We start from the raw sequence: 22,562 nt of genomic DNA, 5'->3' as shown, positions 1-22,562 counted from the left end.
GAGAATACAAAGTGGAATGTGTTTAAATGCCATAAAAGACCCACAGAATGCTATGTAAGCACAGAGCAGAGACGAGTTCCAGCTGAGACACACATGTCAGGAAAGGCATTTTGGAGGAGACAGCATTTGAGGCACCCTCTGAAGAGCTGGCTGCATCTGTACACACAGAGATGACGTGGGAGTGAAGCGAGTAGGGCCAGCAAGGAGACAAAGGAGGGGAAGTGTAGGGCAGGACTGCAGTATAGAACTAGCTCACCAGAAAACGTGGCCATGAGACTGAACAACAAGGGGCATCTTCATAGCTCTATATACTTCCCAAAGCATTTTATCCTCCATTATTTTGTTTCAAACAAAATATGGACTTAAGTCTTAAGATTCTAATTATGTTTGTTTTCATGAGGTCTCAACTGAAGAAATAAGTGTGAATGTTATTTAAACACTATAAAATACTACAATAAGTAAGATATGAATGCTTTTACTAATGATTAGGAAGTGAAAAGTAGAGAGTATAGTATAATTCAATCAGGTGTATATACTACTTGATCAATGCCATGTTCCCCCTGCCCGAGCTTTATAAATAACAATATGAGAGCACTAACGAACGACTCCTGGTTCTAACATTGGCTATCCAGGGCTCTCAGTGATTAGTTTTTAGAAAACAGAGATATAACAAGAAGTTCATGTGGATGCCCACCTATGTAGGACAACTACTATAAATGGACCAGAAGCCCACCCCAACAGTGGCTGCCCTTGCAGACTTGCAGCCTACCTAAGGATTGCTAAACCAGAGTTCTCACCCCAAAAACTTGCCATGCTGCCATCAGGAGGCAGGATCTAACTCCCCCTTCCTGGAATCCAGGCAGGGCTTGGGACTCTCCTGGAACAAAGAGAATGTAGCACAAGTGATGCCACATGACCCCCAAGCTAGGCCATCAGTAGGGATACAGCTGTAACATGCAAGGAGCCATGTGCTGCTACATGAAAAGTCTGAGGCTGCCATGCCTGCAGGAAGCCCAAGCTACATGAGGTGGTCAGGTGCAGACAGGCCCAGGTGATATCCCAGCTGACAGCAGGAACCATCTGGTAGGTGGTTCCTGCTGCCAGCCATCAGGTCATCTCAGCCTGTGAACCTTCCTACCTGAGGTGACACATCACAGAACAGAAAGAAGCACTGCCTGTTGGGTCTCTTCTGAATCCCTGACCCACAGACTCTGTGATTAAGAGGCAGTGGCTGTCGTCACTAAGTTTTAGCATAATTTGGTTACACAGCAATATTATGTGGGATCTCAAGTTCATCTATAATGGTTTATTTCTTTTAAAAAATCCAACGTAAGTATGACAAAATGCTAACATTTGTTCACTTAGGACAGTGGTATATGAATAAGCTGTTCTTCAAAAACTTTTATATTTTTTAGCTGAAAAGTTTATATGAAATATGTTTGTATTTGTAACATAAAATACAAATTGCTGAAATTTCCAGTAAATTTCTAAGTGCTGATGTTAAAAAACAAAGAAATTCCAAAAGACTCATATATAAGCCTATTTGTATTTTATTTTGTGCTCTTTTTAAAGATTTTTTTAAAAAAGATTTTATTTATTTATTCACAAGAGACACAGAGAGAGGCAGAGACATAGGCAGAGGGAGAAGCAGGCTTCCTGCAGGGAGCCCAATGTGTGACTTGATCCTAGGACCCTGGGATCACGACCTGAGCCGAAGGCAGATGCTCAACCACTGAGCCACCCAGGTCCACCGTATTCTGTGCTCTTAAGGATTCAAAGATGGAGATGAAGATTTCTGTAAAGTGGCCCATAAGAGTCATGAGCACCTGTTGCTGGAATTGCTTGGATAATGGCTCCAAGCAGTAGTATTTCCATAATGGTTCCCCTTATACTTGAGTGAAAGAGTTCCATAATAGCCTGGAAAATGTTAACATGCTGCAGCAACATTTTTACAAGATTTTTTGAAATGCTAATGGATTTTGGCCTCGTTGAGAAGGTTAAAAAAGTAAACACAGGCATTTGAGGATCATTCGCCAATTCACTAAGTCAGCCATTGAGGTTCAGGCTGTTTACAGAGTGTTAATGAAAAAGTAAAGAACAATGGAGAAAATGAAATTATCAATAAGAAAGTCTCCTAAGAGCATCCACATTCTAAGCAGGCACTTAGAAATATCAGCAATGGTGTAGATAATGAGATCCATGATAGTTAACCTTAATTACATCAAGTAGATTGAATATTTTCTGCAGAGTTGTCTCCAGATTTTGGATCGTGGTTCCTGGAAGCATGCAGGAACCACCAGACAGAGGCCCGCCCCGCTGTGCCCATCTGTTTGGATGACCTTGGCCTCAGTAGACAGTATGCTGAGCAGGCTGAGGTAAGACAGAGGTACTGGGGAGGGACAGGATGAGCAGAACAGTGAAATATGAACTGGCAATCATGATAGCAGGGTCACTAGAATATGAATCATGTCCCTCCTCTAAACACAGATGATGCTTTGTGTGATACACAGGACCAGGAATGAGGGTTGAGTGAACAGTAGCTCCACAGTCTCTGGAGACCTTGGTAAGAGCTGATACTGTGAACTGTAGGGATGGAGACAGCATACTGGTTTGAGAGGAGAGTAAGGACGTGGGAGCAATTAGAGCAACAGTCCTTTCAGGAAATGTGCTTCCAGCGGGGAAATATGGGTCCTCAGCTGTGGAGAGATTCAGACACAGGGAAGGTGTTCTATAGATGAGAGACACTTGAGAAACCTTAAAAGTGGTGGGCAAAAATTGCCAGTGAAGGACACAAGGATACAGGGTGGTGGTGGTGGAGGAAGCCAGTGCCTGAGAAGTGGGCGAGACCAGAGCACAGGGGGAGACAGCCTTCCTGGGGGAGGGGTGTCAGGACAAAAGGATGGGAGCGGATACAGGTAAATTCTTATGCTGGCAGGGCACTCAAGAAGCTTCTTGTTTCAAGTCTTCTAAGTCCTGGAAGTGGAAAGTGAGGGGATTTGCTAGGAGTGAAAGGCAAGAGTGGGTGTGGGGAGGGCAGCTGGAAGTTTGTAGAGAAGACAGACCATGGAGAAGGGGTCTCCAGAGTGAGAGAGCCAGGCAGCACCAGAGACCTCAGAACCGGTGAAAGTTGGAGCCTGTGGCTACAGTGGCACAGGGAAGGGGTCCGCATATCCTGCTCACTGGGCACCCCAGCGCCTAGGACGGGTCTGGTCCGCACTGGCCACTTCATAGATACCTCCTCCAAAACAACATCGCAGGGGATGACAGGGCTTCCAGCATAACTTTGGGGGTGAAGCAGCTGGCCTGGACAGGGTCCTTGTGTAGAGCAGAGGAAGGTTCCATTACATTCGACAATCTGCTCACAGGCAGGTGAGGTCAATGTCAGACTGAGGTACCTGAACTTCATTTCATGGACAAAAGAGAACCCCAACTGCTCTGTGAGTAGATTTGTGCCGTGACCAATATGCTGTGTGCATAGACCCACCTGGTGTCATATACGTTGGGGCTAGCTCTTTCTCAAATGTGGAGAAGAAGCCTCAAGAGTGAGGGAGGCCAAGCAGAAAGAACAATTGAGAAAGAACCTACATCAAGGAGCAGTAAGCTGCATTTTTTATAAAGATTTATTTATTTATTCATGAGAGACATAGAGAGATAGAAGCAAAGTCACAGGCTGAGGGAGAAGGAGGATCCCTGCAAGGAGCCCGAAGTGGGACTTGATCCCAGATCCCGGGGTCACGCCCTGGGCCAAAGGCAGAAGCTCAACCACTGAGCCACTCAGGCATCCTGTAAGCTGCATTTTTAAGAACTAAACCTCATATGAAGCTTTAACTTGAAAAGAGTCATGCTTTCAAGTGTAAGGCCAGCCAGTCATCATACTAATGAAAAAACATGAGCTAAAGCCAACCTCTTTCTAGATCAGGTAGTTCTCAAAGTGTGGTCTTGGGACCCACAGCATCAGCAACACATGGGGAATTGGAAATGCAAATTCTCAGGCCCAACCCAGGCCGACTGACTCAGAAACTCTGGGGTGGGGCCCAGCAATCTCAGTTCTCACATACCTTCCAGGTGGTTCTAGACTTTGAGAACCACTGTTCTGGAGATAGGTGGGTAAGGACATGTCACTGGCTTGGGTGAGGCTGACCTCAGAAGGAACCCAGCTCATACTAGCCTATCTTCATAAGCTTTGGAGAACAGAAAAATAACTACCTCCATCATAAGGCTATTTTGATGCTAACACAATATATTTAAAGCACCCAGAACATAGGTAGCTACTGTTTTTATGACTAAACTAAAATTTGGTAATCAAAATAACCCAAAATAGTACATAATCTCAAACACCTAGGTGGTTCATGAGTCAAGTAAGGGAGGCTATCACATGGTTAAGAGAAAAAAAAACATTATTATGAAACAATATAAACAGGACAAAGCAAACTATAATATCGTCTCTAACACATATAAACAGATTAGCTATTAAATCAGGTTAGATTCAAACCTTAATTCCTGCTAAGTGGAGCAATCACCTTTTTGATTATTCAGAGCAAACAAGGCAAGGTCCAGCTTTGTTTTCTGATTTTGTGTTGGGTGAAGAAAAGTCCTCTTCTCACATTATGACAGTTTCCAGACTGAGTTTTCTTGATGCCAGAGGCTCATTCTCCCCAGGCTATTTTCTCTTTTCTGGAGGCTTTCATGTAAGCAACCAAGTAATTGTTTTGGTTAAGAAATTATGAATAGTGTTCTTTCTCTAGCTATAGGATTTCACAACCTCTAATAAGTGGGCCTTACTGAGAAAGAATCTAGTGCTTTTTCCTTTGCTGAAAACCTAGTCTCATTTGTATGCTTCAAGGTTGGCAGATTTGACTTGTTTCTCAGTGATCCTATCAAGTTGAACAAAACAACAGCAGTGAATTTGAACGATCTATGTGCATTCTGCTCACCAATTTTAAATGTAGTGTGATCACAATGTTAACTTGGCTTTACCTCTATTTTAGTGCTGCCTTTGGCAAAAGAATATCTCAATTAGTCAAGAAAAAAGGTAAGCAGCAGTAACTAGAAGGTCTCTCCTTTCAAGGCCTCTGCGTAAGGCAGTCTCTGCTTTTCAACAACTGACTCTCCAGGCAAGGTTTACAAATATATGATTGAAATCACACAATATGCACACACTCATATCCCAGCCTCTCCTTTTAACTCTATATTGTATCTAAAGCATTTCCACATTATTGCTTTGTAAACATAGTTTTATCATCTCTGTCATCCTGTATCAAATGGATCCACTGTGTTTATTTAACCATATTCCCTGCTATTACATGACCAAGTTGTTCACAACTTTTCATTTTTTATACATCTCATGAATTTCTTTTTCTGCTTGTAGAGCACTCCAGGTGACCAACTGTCCCAGCTTGCCAGGGACTCTGCCAGATGCAACACTGACAGTCCTAGGTCACAGGAAACCCCCTCAATGACAGGAAAACTGGGACAGCCAGTCCCCCTAGGAAAGCCCCAGCTGCAAGCAGTAGAAGAAAGTGGGGGCTGGAATGCAGAGCACAAGATTAGGAGGGTAAACTCCACAGGAAAAGTGGGGGATTCAAGGCAGTTCTCTGCAAGGAAGTAGGGGGCAAAGGAGTCTAACATGAAGCTGGGCAAAATATGGCAGCAGGGCACCCACCTTATGCAGGTGTTTGGGAACAGAGAGGCAAAAATCCAGTGACCAGGACCCATCTAAGACTTCAGGACAGAGTCTGTTCAGGACCTAAGGATCTATGGGTCCCGGGATTGGACTCTCTCTGCACCCCTCTGAATTTCTAAGGCTCACTTGCCTCCTAATCCAGCCCGGTGGGAGTTCCAACTGCCTGATGGAGGCTTCCTCTCCCAGCTCTTGGCCTCCTGCCCTTGACCTGCGCCTCTGGCCTTCCACCACAGAGCTACCATGCTCCCTCTGCCGGGTAACCTAAAGCGTGAGCAAGTTAATGCCTGGGGAGGGAAACAGCATACTTGGAGGCAGGAACCACTGGATCCTCTTTCCCTTTTTTCCCTCCCTACTCTCTGTCTTTCCCTCCTTGGCCTGGTTCTTGGGGGCATGTGGCACATGGCTTAAAGGATGTAATGGTAAGGCCCAATGGTAAGGCGGCATACTCCCTTCCTTCCTCCCCCCTACATCCCCCACTTATGTTCTTTGCCTGTCCTAAGGCATTAGGTAGCACTTATACAAACCCTTGCTGGGGAACTCAGATGAAGACAGTACCTCAATGAAGAACCAAAAGACAATGAAAGAGGACAAACTGAACAGGAAAGTAATGACCAAGCATTTGGTTTCTGGAAGAGCTGCAGATCTGCCCATTCATAGAACTTCAAGAACCTTGTTCTCCCAAAGATCTTGAATAATAACTGTTCCTTCTGTTTTCCTAAGTAGGAAGATTATATGATGTTGGAAGACAAAAGCAACACCTGGAATTCTATATCCGAGAGCACATAAAAGCATAATAAAAGCTGTGGATTAACTAAAAAGCAACATTGGGAATGCATTACTGGACTTGATCGATCTATTACGTTTTAGTTGTATTGAACTATTACATTAGACTTTTGAGATGGAAACTGAGAGACACCTTCTTTTTTTTTTTTTAAAGGAATAGTTTCTTTTTTTTTATTTATTTTTATTTATTTATTTATGATAGTCACAGAGAGAGAGAGAGAGAGAGAGGCGGAGACACAAGCAGAGGGAGAAGCAGGCTCCATGCACCGGGAGCCCGACGTGGGATTCGATCCCGGGTCTCCAGGATCGCTCCCTGGGCCAAAGGCAGGCGCCAAACCGCTGCGCCACCCAGGGATCCCTGAGAGACACCTTCTATGTGACGTGTTCAAGAAAGGCCTTCCACCTGTGCCCCAGTGGTCTGCATCTGGGAACACAGCATCCCTAGGTGACCACTGAATCATCTCTGTCTTTCAGCAGTGCTGCCTCTGACCCCCACAGGTAGACAGCTTTGGAGGACATGTCAGGCCAGCTGTCATAGGAGATAAAGACACCTGCAGAATCAGGACACTTGAGACATATTTAGTCTCTAAGGTGCAAATGTATGCATAGATTTACTTTAAATGATGCTCCATGGTGTACTGAAATTTAACGGAGAGAAGCTGAACAAGCATTAGGAACAGCAAGTGCACAACACCTTCCCAAGAAAATGTCTTCTATACGATCACATGCAGGGCTGACATTTCAAACTTGAGTGAGTTTTAAGACATTTTTAGTTAGGTTGGTTGTTTTGATTAAAAAATAAAATTTTAGATCTGGAAGGGATCCTGGGGAATATTTATCCTGTGTTTTTCCAAACATTAGTTTAGAAGAACTCTAGCTCCCGTCTTAGAAAACAAAACAATCTTAACACCAAAATAAAACTGATAAAAGTAGAATTACTCTGCTGAAAGGGGTGGGTATGGCAAAGTCAAAGACTAGCAAAACACAGTGACAACCCAAGAGATTGTCCATCTCGATTTCTAGGTTCCAGGCCAACCCATTCAACAGGCTAATGGCTGGGGTGGTTTCCAAGGCATCTATTTTAAAAGACCCCTGGCTTTCTTTGGCAAAGAGATATAAATGGGTTTTTCATCTCTTTTGAGCCTTAAGGGAAGAAGGTTGATTCTAGTCACTGGCTACACAGGATCCTTGTCTTATTTTATTGATTGATTTTAATTTATTGCTCTTCCTATTTCATCCCATCCCCACAAAGAAATCACCCGATGTGTTAAGGTGTATCTTTTTGTTCGTCTACATGTGGAGTCAATATTGTTTTGTGTGCACATACTTTTAATTTTATGTAAATGGTCTTGTACCCTAGACCTCTCTCTGTTTCTCATTTTTTTTATTCTGCCCTATGTTTTATGGGCCATCCACGATGCTATGTGAACATCTAATCCATCATTTCTGATTACTGCATGGGGATATATCCACTACATTTCAGATTGCCTCCAACTCTCTGGAGTTGAGGCACCCAAATACCTGCCTCCTGATGGATGGATGGGTTTGAGAGTTTCCTATGGGACTTCTGCATAGGAGTGGAATTGCTGGGTCACAGTACATGTATGTGGACACCTGGCTGACATCAAATAGTTCCAGACTGTTCTGGAGAATAGCTGCAAATTCCCTCCAGTAGTTACCCGGCAAGTTACCAACACTTGGCATCGCTGGATTTTATAGTTTCTAACCAGCCTAATGCATGTAAAGCGCTCTCTTGTTTGCATTTTTGTTTCTCTGATTACGAATGAATCTGCATTGCCTCTTATGCTTAATGGCCTTTTGAATCTACTTTCATGAAAACTGTCCATACCTTTGTCAGTTCTTCTACAAGACTTGTTACCTTTTTCTTGTTGATCTACAGAAGTCCCTTTTATATTCCAGAAACATGTTAATCTCTTGTTGGTTCAGACATCAAAAACATCTTTTCCAATTCTCCTTCCTACTGCTCCAGACATGAGACAAGTTACTTAATATCTCTGTACCTTACTTCTCTTTCCTACAAAACAGCACATGCCTCACAGGATGCATGAGGATTAAATGAGTTGACTATTTACTATGTTTTAATGTTCTCTGGTAATTAAATAAGAAAAATAATTCCAAGCAGGAAGGTGCATTAGTAACTCTAAGGTTATATGTAGTATATTACTGAATGGCTTTGTGTCCCTATTGAGTATTAAGCTATTTTCATGGATTAAATTTTAGTGTCTACTCAATGTCAAGAGACTGGGTTGCTTAACATATAGAGAAATTTAGCCCAAATTCACCTCCACTCCAGCCTGAATCCCAATATTCATGACTACCGGCCCCTCCATCACTGTCGTGTGCTCATTTCATAGCTGGAGGAGTACTCTTGGTCTTTTCTCTCTGAGGCCATTTTCTCATGACAAGACAATCAAACTATGACATGATATAGCCATTGAAAACTGCCCAAAAATATGAGGCAAATTTGTCTTATTGACCCTACCAGAAAGTAGGCATAAGCCACACCAGTGCGTTCTAACACGGCACCTTTAGAGAAGCTTTGCTGTCCAGATTTATTGGAGGATTTCTGGTGCTTGTGAAAGGCAACACGTGGTGGAGAGGGCTTCATGTTACCATGATACTTTAGTTCTTCTCAAAATCCCTCACTCAAAAGGGGGCCAGGGAGGTAGTAGTGGGCAGAGCCACGTGCATGGCTCTGAGCGACCGTGGACAGTGACCACTCTTCCTGCAGAGCCACATGGGACCTAGAGAAGTGGTGGCTGTGAATGGGTGCCAGGCTGCCATCCCAACTGGCCAGAGAAGAAGCACATTCTACACTGGGGCTAGAGGGCTGCAGGGTGTACCTCTGGCTGTCCTTCACTCACCAATGACTCTCCCCGGCAGCAGCCTGCTCTCTGGGGACACAGAACGCAACGCACCAGTTCCAACGACACCGCTCAAACTGTCACCTCCAACAGTGCCTCCTACTCCCAAACAACAGCAAATAAAACAGTCACAACTTCAATTAGGAAAGCTCTCTTTTACATAAATGCGAGTAAAAGCATTTTTTTAATTTTTTTTAAATTTTATTTATTTATTCATGAGACAGAAAGAGAGAGAGAGAGAGAGAGAGAGAGAGAGAGGCAGAGACACAAGCAGGGGAGAGGGAGAAGCAGGCTCCAGCAGGGAGCCCAACGCGGGACTCGATCCCAGGTCTCCAGGATCAGGCCCTGGGCCAAAGGTGGCACTAAACCGCTGAGCCCCCCAAGCTGCCCACATTTCTAGATGCTGTCAGGTTTTCTGCCCATGTCCTGTTTTAGGGAAGTTCAAGGCCCTACCTAGCCCAGTGGTTCTTAGCTCTGCTCTGTGGCAGCGCATGGAGTCTGAGTCAGTCTGGGTCCTGCAACCCTAGACCAGACCAGGCACACTCAGGACTTGGAGGCGACATTTAGTAACAAAGAGCAAGAGGAGGGAATGAGTGTGGGCTTACGACCTCCCTAAGTATGGTGTCTTGAGTAGACCTCTGAGCCACCTAGACAGGGCTAGGGACTGTTAATTCCAGGTCCTGACTAGAACAAGGTGCCTTGGGAAGTTTTGCTAAAGCTTATGGCTCTGACCTTGTATCCTGGATCTTTATTACTAAGCCCTAGCTATACCAGCTGCAGACAGTGGATCCCTGCCACATCCCTTAGTGCCAGAGTCTTGGTGGCCTGCCCAACAAAAGCCTCCCTTGGACCTCGGTGTTTTCCATCCCCTCTAATTTCCAAACCCAAGCTGTTCTCTGTGCCAATGTCCTAAATATCTATAATCAACAACTACCACCAGCACCAGGCACTCGGTGCTTGTGAGGGGCCAGACAACGTGACAAGTGCTCTGCATGCATCATGTGTATAAGCCTCCCATCAGCTCCACACAACAGCTAGTATTCCCATTTCTAAGAATCCGAGCTGGAAAACAACTCTAAGCAATTTGCCCATCTTCACACAACTAGTTATGTTGCTATGTTCTCATCCACTTATTTGCCTTAGGAGATAGGCCTCACTATGCCAGTTCAGATCTGAAGTTTGATCATTTCTTCACAGAATTTTGCAACCGTAAATGGTCATTGTCTATTTACCTACAAAGGCAATCTTACGTGGTTTGGTGACACATTTGACTTGGTTTCGTTTAAAATCAAAATTCTTTTGTATGTGCCAAAAACACATACATCCCAGATATGGGATCACAGTAATCTCATAGGGATGCTGCCTGGCTGACAAAAGATGGCCCCAGATAAATCTATCACATCACTGTCAAGTTGCCGAGACACACAGAGATCAAGAACTTCTGTGGGGAAAGATCTTGGAACAATGTCCTTTACACTACAGGAACACTGAAATTTCTTCCTTTTTTGACTTTTTAAAAATTGATGCCACATTACTTTTAATTAGTTTCAACTTAATTTTCTCCCCTACCTTGGATATTTAGTATTTTTAATTATCCCTGTGACTTCCATATGAGTATTTGCTTTGAAACATTCACTGGAGAACAATGAAAAGGAACCAGTTTCTCAGTGGATGTCTGCAAAACAATGCTTTTAGAAAATCATCTTCTTTGCTCCACACTCTTTTAATTCCCATAAATGCACTACGATAAATGCGCTACGATCAATCTTCAGAAGGGGAGGACCTGGCGCTTACCCCTTCTGTTTATGTCTCCGGGGCATCAGCTTATGGCATCCCTCCCCAGGGGCTGGAGACACACATGCTGTCTTTCATCTTGTGCCGTGGGCCGCACAACGCTTCCAGTTGGCAGGAGCCCCGTGAAATCAGAGCCACCCTGTGCGTACATGGGACATAAGCAACAACTGAAAAAGGCGCCTGAGACATGAGACACTGTCAAGCCGAGAGGATGAGGAGAGCATCTAAGACAGGAGCTGTACTCTTGGAGGGGGCCCAGGCTGCTTTAGGTAAGCACTGTCCGGATACGCTCTCCAGGTCATGGATACTCTGACTTCTCTCGGGACGGCTGCAGTACCCTCAGCCTCCTTAGCTCATGAGCAGGTGGGCCATCCTTCCAGAAACTCAGCAACACTACCAGCAAAAACTTTCAAAGCCATCGGATTTCATTAAGACCAAAGAGCCTCATGGGTCCCACTGCCTGAGAATCAGGGCTGGTAATCTGTTTCGTTTCCTTACCTGCCAAGGCCCTAGCTTCATCTGATTTCTATAAAGTCCTTCCTTGAGTCTCTCATGCCAGGCATCATTGTGTACCATTTCTTAGAAAACCACCGTTTTCAAAGCCTGCCTCTGTGCCTCATAAAGCATGCAGTAATGAAATAAACTTTCATTCCATATAAAATAAAGTGGCATCCCATATGATGAGATACTAACTTAAGTCTTACAGGTGAAACTTTTTTTTCTGCATTATGAAGTCAAGAAAACTTAATTATGTCTCAAAATACAACTGCTAAAATAGCTGCCAGCATCCCAACAAGAAAAAACTCTCTAATCATTTGGGTGAGGAGAGCAAGAGTGCTGGTTTGCTGTTATCTGCACCCAGGAAGAAGTGCATCTACCTACTCACACTATTTGAAGCTTCCAAAGTTTGTCTGAACTATTTTCTATAAAACACAGTCTCCTACACCTTTTCTGAGGTTTTGTTACAAATAAACAACATAAGTTAACAAAACCCATAAAATAAATGTTATATACCCCTAAAGAGATGCAACCTTGTCAGAATTACTTTAAAATACTTAAGTGTTTTAAACGTGTAAGCTCAATGTCACGTTCAATGATTGAGTGTTGATGATCAGATAATTGAGGCCAAAAGGTGTGAGTATGGACAGGCTGATGAAGCTCTGGCTCGTTTTTCCCTATCACTGTTTCTACTTTTGGCCCCAGTGATCATTGTTAAAATGGAAATCCAGAGACCCACCACCTGCCACTTGGCCATCTCCCCTGCTCCTGCCCTACAGCAATGCTATAGAGAGTCACCTGCCTCCCAAGACAGGATTTGACAGCATAATAATCACCTTTGTTTCTGAAGTCCAGGCTTGCATCCACCCTGCCTCCCCCTGGGCGTTTTCATTGCATGGGTGGCCTATGGCATGGCCCACCTCAGAGGCTCCATGAGGCCCTAGGGTCTAAAGTCAATGTTAAAGAAAGCAGGATGGGTCCTTGCTCCAGAGTGCAGGGACACTCATCCATCCCCTTCCCCACCCCTCCCCTCCTGTGTACAACACTCAGAGCACAGCATTCCCACCAGGAAGAAAGTTGCCCTGGGAAGGAATCCATCCTAATTCCCAGAAACTAACACCTCTAGGCTTTAAATTAGCTTCATTCCAAGACATGTTCCCACTCTTGTGTGGATGTGACAACCCTGATCTCAGGGTCAGGAATTAAATACATCAGGGACCTGATAATGAATTTGGTGGTAGAATGACAGAGATAGAAGAATCTTGGAAATCCATTGACAATTGACTGCTTTACTCTGAAAGAGAAACAGAAGTTCACAGATGTTGCCCACTGTCCCCAGTCACTCACAGTGATCTACAACGGGCTCTAAGTCTTGGATCAGCACTCTGTCCACTGCAGCATCTGCTTCACTGATGAATCAGAGACTACGGTCCCAGCTTTTCAAAAATATTCAACAATAATCACGATGCTCATTCCCTGACTTTCATTTTTAATTTCCCCAAACACAGTTTTTGAAGTTAAATTACTGAATCAATCTTACATTTTGCATGATGCGCTGCACAGAGCCCACACTATCTACAGAATTTAAATACGAAAATTAGTTAAAATTACATTTATTATCCACCTTCTTCTTGGCTCCTAAAGTTCATGCCTGTTTTTTTCTCTATTACTATGCAAGTGCCAGCCTCAATGTTGTTTTGTTTTACTCCTAAAGAGTAAAAGCACAGAACAGTTAGAATGCAGCAGTCCTGGGAAAGCCAGGATGGATCTCTCACTCAGAGACCATGGCATTTCCATCATCTGTCATTCTAAAAAGTTCTATCGGGATTCTTAAGAAACTTTGCTCTTCCTCATAGACAAGAAACAAACTTCCTTCCTTGGCTGTGGTTCAAGAAAGGAAAAAATGAGGAAGAGTGTTAGAATGGCTTTACTTTGTTCTGAAAGGTAGGCAGTGTCTGCTCCCTCCATGGCTTTGGAGAGCTCAGCACTTTGTCTTTGAACTGTTGAGAGCCAGGCCCCCGTGTGCCCCTTGCTGACCCAGGCCCCGCGCCCGTGCCCAGCTGCTCCTGGAGTGTGGCTAGGTTGAAGACACAGATGTGCCAGAAAGTGCCGGGACAGCTGAACACATAGCCCTTTCTGCACAGTAAACGTCAGCACATAACAATTATGGCCTCAACGAGCCAGCAGTTCCATTCCCTGGTTCTTTTCATGTTCCTGGTCATATCCCCCAGATTAGGATTCTGGGGACTACATATCCCATGTGCAAATAGGAGACAGAGGTGCAGTCTATTACTCCTCTGCTCCGGTGGGGGTTGCGGGGAAGAGGGCAGTTTCTGCAGGGCTGTGGTCACCTGAGGATTTGTCAGACCTCATGGGTGTGAAGGGGGGAGCCCCATACAATGCTATCTATGAAACAGCAAACACCAGGGAATAAAACTAGTGAAATTTATGTAAGATCATTACTGAAAACAATAAAACACTGCTTAGAAAAGCTGAATTATGCCTAGAAAAATGTAGCAATATATCAACCCACTGTATATCAATTCAAATTATAATAATTATAATATAATTATAAAATACACTAATATATAAAATATATAAAGTTAATAATATATAATAATAATATCAATTCAAATTATATCAATATAGCACATTCAATATACCAAAATTGTTAAAATGTCCATTTTCTCCAAATTAAAACATAAAATGAATGTAAAAGAGAAAGAACGAGCAGGAACCCTGTTGGGAAGAACTTATTTTAATCTATGAAGGTCAATTTCAGGGTTGGCTTAACCAAAACCATAAAAGGGGTCAAATTTGTCACTCAATCCTTTTTTTACTGATTCACTAAATTGATCCACAAAAATTGTTACATAGCATGTAATTTCATCACAAATATTTACTGAACATGGTCTCTGCCCTCAAGAAACCTGCAGTCTGACAAGAGAGGAAGTGATGAACACAATCAGAGGGTGTGTGCTGGCGGGTAGGGGGTGAGTGGAAATTAAGGAAGGTACTTCTCGAAAAGGTAACTCCTAGCTGCATAAAAAATGGAATGGCCATGGGCACGTGGGTGGCTCAGTTGGTTAAGCATTTGACTCTTGGTTTCAGTTCATGTCATGATCTCTCAGGATCATAAGATCAAGCCTTGCATCAGGCTCTACACTCACTGCAGAGTCTGTTTGAGATTCTTTCCCCACTCTCTCCCACCCCCTCCGACCCTCCCTCTGCTCGCATTCTCACACTCTCTAAAAATAAATAAATAATTTTTTTTTTTTTTTTTAAAGATGGGATGGCCATATGGAGAAAGAGGAAAGTTATTTTGGGAAAAGGAAACAGCATGTTCCAGAGCCTGGGGAAGGCAGCTGGACATGCCCTGGAGGGGTTGGTGCACTGGGTGCTGTAGAGGCCAGGGGCCTGTGGGGCTGTAGACACCCATGAGCAGGGACAGGGTGGCCTTATGAGCAGATCAAGTGGCAGATTATCTTGAAAGAACAAGCTCCCTTACCACATAACCAGGTACAGGCAACTTATAGGAAATATACTCAAATGTTTTATTAGTCAGGATAGACTCACTCTAAATTACAACAAACAATCCCCGAATCTTAGTGGTTTCATACAAGAAAGTTTATTTCTCATTAATTCCACATTCTCATGCAGATGAGCTGGAGGGGAGGATGGTGGGCACTCCTCGACCACCCCCCAACCCCCCCCCAACAGGCTTTCAGGAATGGGCCTCCTTCATAAAAGACTCCACCACATTTTAGGGCTTCAGCATTCTCTGCTGGCAGGTGAGGGAAGCAAGGAAGAGAGTGGGATTGCCAGAAGGAAGGTTATTCTGGCTTGCAGGCCTGGCAGTGTCACATATTACTTCTCCCGTCTTCACGAACCAGAACTCTGTCTGATGACCTACCAGCTGCAAGGAAAGCTGGGAAATAAACCTAGCTCTGGCTCAGAGAGGAAAAATGCAGGGTATTCTCTGTCCTAAGGGCAAATTAGTGCCCAAGATACGTGTTTGCTTGATTTTAAAAATTAAGGCAAATTTATTAGTGATGTATTTTGCTAGACTAGAGCTCAGTCTAGTAAGGTCAGATCTGGTACACCACTTATTCCCTCTCTCCTTCCCTACCCCTACCCAGCTCAGGAGTCTTTACAAGCTAACAGAAACCAATATTTTTGCACATCGCTTATGGCCAGGCACAATGACAGGCACTTGGATGCAGCTGTCAGACCAATCAGTGTGGTCGGTGTTATTACTCCTGTTCTAGAGCTGAGGACACCAAGGCTGAGGCAGGTACAGTGAAGTTGGAATACAGAGGAGTTGACATTTAGGCCCAGATCCATCAAATCCCAAAGATACACCAAAAAGTATAGATATCACTGTCATATCTGTTGGATATCCCATTCGGTTGTGACCCTGTCTCTGCCCCGAGCTACACTCTCAGGTTTGCCAAAATTCGCAGGGAGTGTGGTTTAGCTGTGGGCACCATACTCCAATCAATTGCAAGATTTCATGGTCAGCTGCCCATCTCTGGATGGCTTCAAGCTTTCTGGAGGTAAACAGCAGCGTTTCACCAGATAAAATCTGGGACTCCTGCCTTCAGGTAAAGGGGTGATGCTTCTGATCCAAGGTCTGCAAGGAACGTGTTTGGAGGAACTGACACTTGCTTCAACCACAACCACACATAAAACAGTTTCACTCATGATATTCTCATCATGCTTCTCATAAAGAAACACCCAGCATGTCCCCATGTATTGCTCATGGACCACCTGCATGGGCTTTACATGCTTGTGAAAAATAAAGATGCCCAAACCCCACCTCAATCTTTTGATTCCAACTCTCTGTGGGTGGGTCCCAGGAATGCACACCAACGTACTCCAGAGGGCATTTAATAAATGGCTATAGAGAAAATGGTAACAAAGATGAGAGAGTAAGAAAATGAAACATCCTGTTCCTCATATATTCGTCTTCCATTCCTCTGTGTCCTCCAAGGCTGAGGTCAAGGTCCGTACCCATTCTGCTTTGATTTATCCTCAATCAGAAGAAGGCACCACTTCACCACACCTATCACACCTCACCTCAGATATGATGAAAAATAAGATTCAGCATAAAATATAATTTGTGGTGAATTACTACTGCTTCAGGAAGTGAGGGAAAACCACATACCTCTGATAAAAATAAAAAGACAACAATGACAGCTGTTGTTATTTCACCCAGGAAGTCTGGAAAGGAGAAAGTGAGTCCAAATCAGTACTGTCCCCCAGCTCAGAGGAAGCAAAGGAAAATCCTCTCTCATTTTTCAAAGAGATCAACCACCTGGGAGCTTACAATCCACAAACACTAAACACACAACAAATGAGAGATTTATAACACCAAAGGTTTCAGATAGTGTAAGGGCCAAGAAACAAAATAAAGAGTAATCATATGTGAAATACTTAAAGAGATTAAAAAATGAGCAAGGATGAGAGACTACCAATAAATGGCCAGGCATATTTGATATATAACAAATATAACTTTGATAAATGAGAATGATAATTGTTGAAATACAAAGTTCAATGGATGGATTAAAGAGCTGAGCTGATAATGCTGAGTACAGAGGCAATATTCTGGAAGGTAGGTCTGAAAAAACATCTCAACTATACATATAGATATGGAAGTGGAAAATATGAGGGAGATGTTAAGGGTCATGAAGGATAGCAAAAGAAGGTCCAACTTATGTTGAATTAAGGAAAGAACGGAACAGGGAAATGAAACACAGAAGAGATAATGGCTGAGAATTCCCCAAAATTCAGTTAAAAGAAATACAATAATTGGTTCTTTCAATGACTATTTTTCGGGTGCCCTTTATATGCCAGATGACTTTTTTTTTAATTATTTTTTTATTTTTTTATTTTTTTATGCCAGATGCCTTTTAGAGGCAATGTGCAATCAATCTGGGCCAATATAAGAAGTAGCCACTTAGATACAACCTGAACAAAAAGGATGCTGAGACTGACAGCAGATTTCTCCAAAGCAAAATGAAAGCTGTAAGACAGAACTAACATCTTCAGGCGGCTCAGGGAAAATAATTGGCAACATAGAACTATTTTCCTAGCAAAACCATCTTTCAAGAATAATGGGGAATAACAGCTGACTTGGTCGGTGGAGCATGTGAATCTTGATCTCAGGGTTGTGGGTTTGAGTTCCATGTAGAGTGTAGAGTTATTACTTAAAAATAAAATCTTTTTTTTTAAAGAATAACAGGGAAACAAAGACATTTCCATATAAACAAAAACTGAGAACATGTACCACCTAGAGATATGCACCAAAATTTTAAAGATTTGTGTCAAAGTAAGGGGGAAAGGAGATACTGTATGAAATGATAAGCAGATAAAGTGTCAATATAAACCCAAGCATATATGATCTACACAAAGACCACAAATTAAGAATAAAAAAGGAAAGACCTAGAATATTGCCTAAGAATGCCTGTAATACAACGGGTGAGTGGCTGAGTCAAAGTGTTGAAAGCTCCTAAATTGTTGAGAAGGTTGCAGTATTAAATTCAGGCTCTGTTAAGTAAACATAGTAAAATGTCAAGGGTAGCCACTAAAAGAACTGCAATAAAGGATTACATTCCAAACAAATAAAGGAAGGAACAAAATAGAATAAGAAAAACAAATTGAAAAATCATTTTTTAAAGGGAGGAAAAGAAGCATAGAAAGAACAAGACAAAGAAAAATAATATGATATAACAAGCTCAAACGTACCAATTAATACAATAAATGTAAAGAGACTGTGCATACCAGTTAAAAACCAAAAACCAGTTAAAATCAAGCTATATGCATTTTATAAGATACATCTAAGCTCTTAGAACATGGGAAATTTGAAAGTAACAGATAACAAAAGATACAACAGGCAAATATTAACTAAAAGAAAGCTGAGACAAAAAATAGTAAGACAATATACATCATGGATTTTAGATAGAGTCTCTACACACTAGAAAAAGGTTCAATTCACTGTGCGGGTTACAAGCAAAATCTAAATTTGTAAATACACGCATCCAATAAAATTGCTCCATGTATGTAACTTTTTAAGTCTGCTGGAAACAAGGAGGAACTGACAAATCCACCAACATAATGGCAAATCTCAATACTTGTTAGTCTTGACAGACCAAGCAAATGGAAAGTTAATTAGAATCTAGGCTATTTTAACAGCACAAGTGACAAGCTTCAAATATGGGATATCTGTAAACCCTGTCCCTGATCGCTAAAGACTGTACATTCTTCCAGAGCATGTATGGAACGTCTATTAAAAATTGACCTCTTAAAAGCCAAAAAGCAAACTTCAGTTAGGTCCCAAGAAGCAGTGTCACACAGACCATGTTCTCTGACCATACCAAAGTTAAATTGGAAGTTAACGATTAAAAAGATAAAAACATCATGGGCCAAAGATGAAATAATAATGAAAATTACAAATGCTGAGAATGGAATAAAAAGTAAAACCTGCATTTCAAAACTTGTCGGATATGGTCAAAAAAGAACATAGAAGGAAATCTATAGCTTTACATATTTATACGAAGAAAGAAGAAAGGCTGAAAATAACTGAGCATGCCTCGAACTTCTGTGGAGAGAAGCATATCAAAAGTCAATCCAGAAAACAAGAACAAATTATAAAGAGGAGAAATTAATGAAATAAAAACGAACAGTGACATGTGTTGGGTCTTCAAAATAATAATAAAACAGATGTCCTATGGGTGATGTTGATTCAGCAAGAACCAAGGGAGGCCCAAATAATAGAAACACCACTGTGCAGAAACAAGATCTTTCTAAATCAGAGCAATCAGAGACTGAGCCCAGATTAAAAGTTGGGCCTGGAGAGACTTTCTCCAGTATCCAAAGCAGTGCAATTCCATGCTTCACAAAGTCAGAGGACAGGATGCTGGTGGCACTGATGTCTGTGGGATGACCTACGGGGTTGGCCTTATGTCGTGGGACAGAGGTGTGAGAAGCAAAACAGAGACATGCGAAGCCCCACAAAGCAACCACCACTCTCTCCAGCATGGCACCTACTTCCCTCAAATGGACTGTCCTTTTATTGTGGGGGAAAAGGAAAAACAAGAGTTATTTGAACTATTTTTAAAAGGTGCTCTGAAGCCCAGTTCAGTGAGACACTAAAGAGAAGCTCTTTTTCTTTCCTTTTTTCCCCCCATTTACAGCATACAAGCAAACATTGAAAAGTCCTAGCATCAATTTCAAAAATTTACTCCCTAGGCAATGAACTGGAATATTCGAGTGGTGGGGGCTCAGACTTTTCTTCATTCTATCATGCTTTATTGCGACCAGTATCTGACAAGCAGACAAGGCTGATTCAGAAGTTAGGAAGTCTGCCCTGAGGGAGTTGCATATAGATGAAAACTCTACTGCCTTGGCTTGAGCAAGAGAAATAAGTGAGGGGGCTGGATTGAAACAGCCCTGCACTTGGCACTGATTTCTGATTTCACTCCTTGGAGCTGTTTCACTTTGTAAGATGGAAAGATAGTGGGTGAGGCTCAAGTGCCTATCCTACAATGTTCACATCAAGAGGAGTCATTCTTATCCGCTGGTCTGGCTGATTATGGCTGATTGTGTTCCTGATGCCACAAAATGAAATATAATGGCAGGCTGGCCAGAGGAATGAAGTAAATATGAAGGTTCCACGGGATTCCCTGCAGCTTCTAAAGCGTGAGTGGTTATGTTGCGTGGACTTGTCCGGAAGACTTCGATCACTGCATGGAGGAGAGAATTATTTACACTTGTGATCCTTAGATCTCAACCCAACTGGGCCACTTAAAAGGTCTGGGACTCTGGTAGATCCTTCCACATCTCCTGACTCAGATATCTCTTCTACAAAACCAGGACCATGATATCTCCCCACAGTGGTGCAAAGATGAAGCATAGTAGTCATATGGAGACATTCTGGAATCTGGTCTGCCCTTCCACCTTCAAAACTCTCACGATTCACCCCCCTTCCACGATTAGTGTGTTAAACTTTGTGTCTGTAAAAGTGCATTGGGAACGGTGTTAACCAAAGACAGAAGTAAAGTCCCTTTAATCCTGACAGAATGTGGAAAAACAAAACTAAATGGATCATATTTAAAACCAAAGACGGTAAAATATTAGCCAAGCAGAACTCTGAGAGAAAAGGAGTTGCTCTGAATGGCTGAACTTCCTGAATGGGATGGGGATGGGTCCTTTTAGGAATCAAAACATTAAAAACAAACCAAAAGAAGCAAATAATTTGGGACCAAAAAAAAAACCTCTCCAATATACTGCAACAATTTGCTGGTTGTCTTAGAGAGTGCATGCTGAATATCATTCTACTTTTCCTTGAAAATTTTTGTCATTGCTCTGAGCCCCCTGAGCAGCCATCCAGCTATAACACGGATGACACTGCAGGACTGTAAAGGGCTTAATCCAACCTCTAATTTTACAGATGAGAAAGCTAAGCTCAGAGAAGTTAAGTGATGTACCCGAGGCACACAGCTAGCTGCAGACGGTGCCACAGCAGGTCTCCTGATCTTCCACTTTCCACATTGCCTCTTGGGAGCCAATGACCTTCATAAGACTCCCTGGCCCTCCTTGAAATAACCTCCAGAACCCCAGAATGTTTCTCAAGTATTTGGGCATTAACTCCACAGATTTCCATGTCTGTCTTCTCCGATGTGCAGGGATCACGTTTGCTCACAGAAACCCCACTTGAATGTGCATTTTGCTTTGAAGGCTCATTTTATTCTTCATTTGAGGTTTAATGTCCTCAAAAGCCAGGTGCCTTCTCTCTAGAGTCCTATCTTCCAGTTTACCTGAGAAGTAAGTGCTAAGCAGCTATGCTAGATGGAATACAGGCTGCCATCAAACAGTTGTTGCCCTTGGGAAGTACCAGTGATAATGCTCTGTCCTATGGAAGTCCACCCTCGGTCCATTTCATCTATGAAATCCCTAAGGACACGATCGCCCTAGTTCATGAGGCAGTCCTCATCATTACTCACAAATTAAGTAGAAATTAAAGTACCCAGAACACACACACACACACACACACACACACACACACACACGTTGCCCGGATGGGCTGCCATGGGTTGTTATATCTCAACAGCACTTAGCTTTGGACCATACCCACAGGGCACCATAGAACCTGCAAGACCTCAAAGATCTAGAATCCCATCACCAGAGACATGAGGTCACCATTAACAGTGACAGTTTTTAGAAATTACTTTGATCTATGATCGCCCACCAAGTTCAAGGAGAGTGCTCATTCCTGCCGCCACCCAGCCTCGGTGGGGAGGCAGTCCCCACTGTTGAGCCACAAAGATGAAGATGCAAACTGTCATCGCAGCCCAGCATGGGGGCCACCTAACCGCCAATGCCCACTGCCTGCCCAACACCCCCAAGGAGATGCGGGGCGGCCACCCCCAGGAAGGGGGCGGGGGTCTGCCTTGTAAGGCTCCTAGCCACTTCTGCTACCTTCCTATAGTTTACTGGGGGGGGGGGGGGGGACGGGGATTAAAACTCTTAACTGAAAACCTCAGCGTTCCCAACTTCTCTCAGGCGTTGCTCTTTGCCCCAAAGCAGTTTTACCAAAATCGTGCCCACGGACAGCCTCGACCTCTGTCCCCCCATGCATTTCCGATAATCATTTGGGCAACCAGAGGACAGACCGTTCGCCCTTCCTTGATCCCCTTGACCACCACAAGCCAGTCCGGCCCGGCCCAAGCGAGTGGCGGGCCCCAGAGGCTGCGGGTCGCCCCCCCGCCCCCCTTCCGCGAGTCCGCCCATAACTTCCCACTTTGTGCACGAACCGGGCCCGGCGACAACCTGCGCGGGAGGGGCGGGGCGGGGCGGGGCGGGGCGGGGCGGGCGCTCGGGTCCCGCGGATGCTCGCGCCGCATCCCCGACCTCCGCGT

General features: G+C 43.4%; 1 protein-coding gene across 2 annotated transcripts in view; it reads right to left on the bottom strand.

Annotated features, from left to right (window-relative positions):
• SLC22A3 (solute carrier family 22 member 3) overlaps positions 1–22,562 on the bottom strand; it is an 87,579-nt gene that overhangs the window by 64,375 nt on the left and 642 nt on the right. Inside the window, exon 1 of one of the 2 annotated variants that reach the window (XM_055310104.1) lies at positions 22,458–22,562. The exons of the other annotated variant lie outside the window; for it this stretch is intronic. Within the exon in view, the coding sequence (XP_055166079.1) occupies positions 22,458–22,547 (90 nt within the window). The 5' untranslated portion in view covers positions 22,548–22,562. The remainder of the gene's footprint in view (positions 1–22,457) is intronic. 2 annotated transcript variants of the gene reach the window in all.

Source organism: Nyctereutes procyonoides, unplaced genomic scaffold (genome assembly GCF_905146905.1).
Source record: "Nyctereutes procyonoides isolate TBG_1078 unplaced genomic scaffold, NYPRO_anot_genome, whole genome shotgun sequence".
In the NCBI taxonomy this organism is placed as follows: Eukaryota; Metazoa; Chordata; class Mammalia; order Carnivora; family Canidae; genus Nyctereutes; species Nyctereutes procyonoides.
This window is presented reverse-complemented; position numbering and strand designations above follow the sequence as displayed.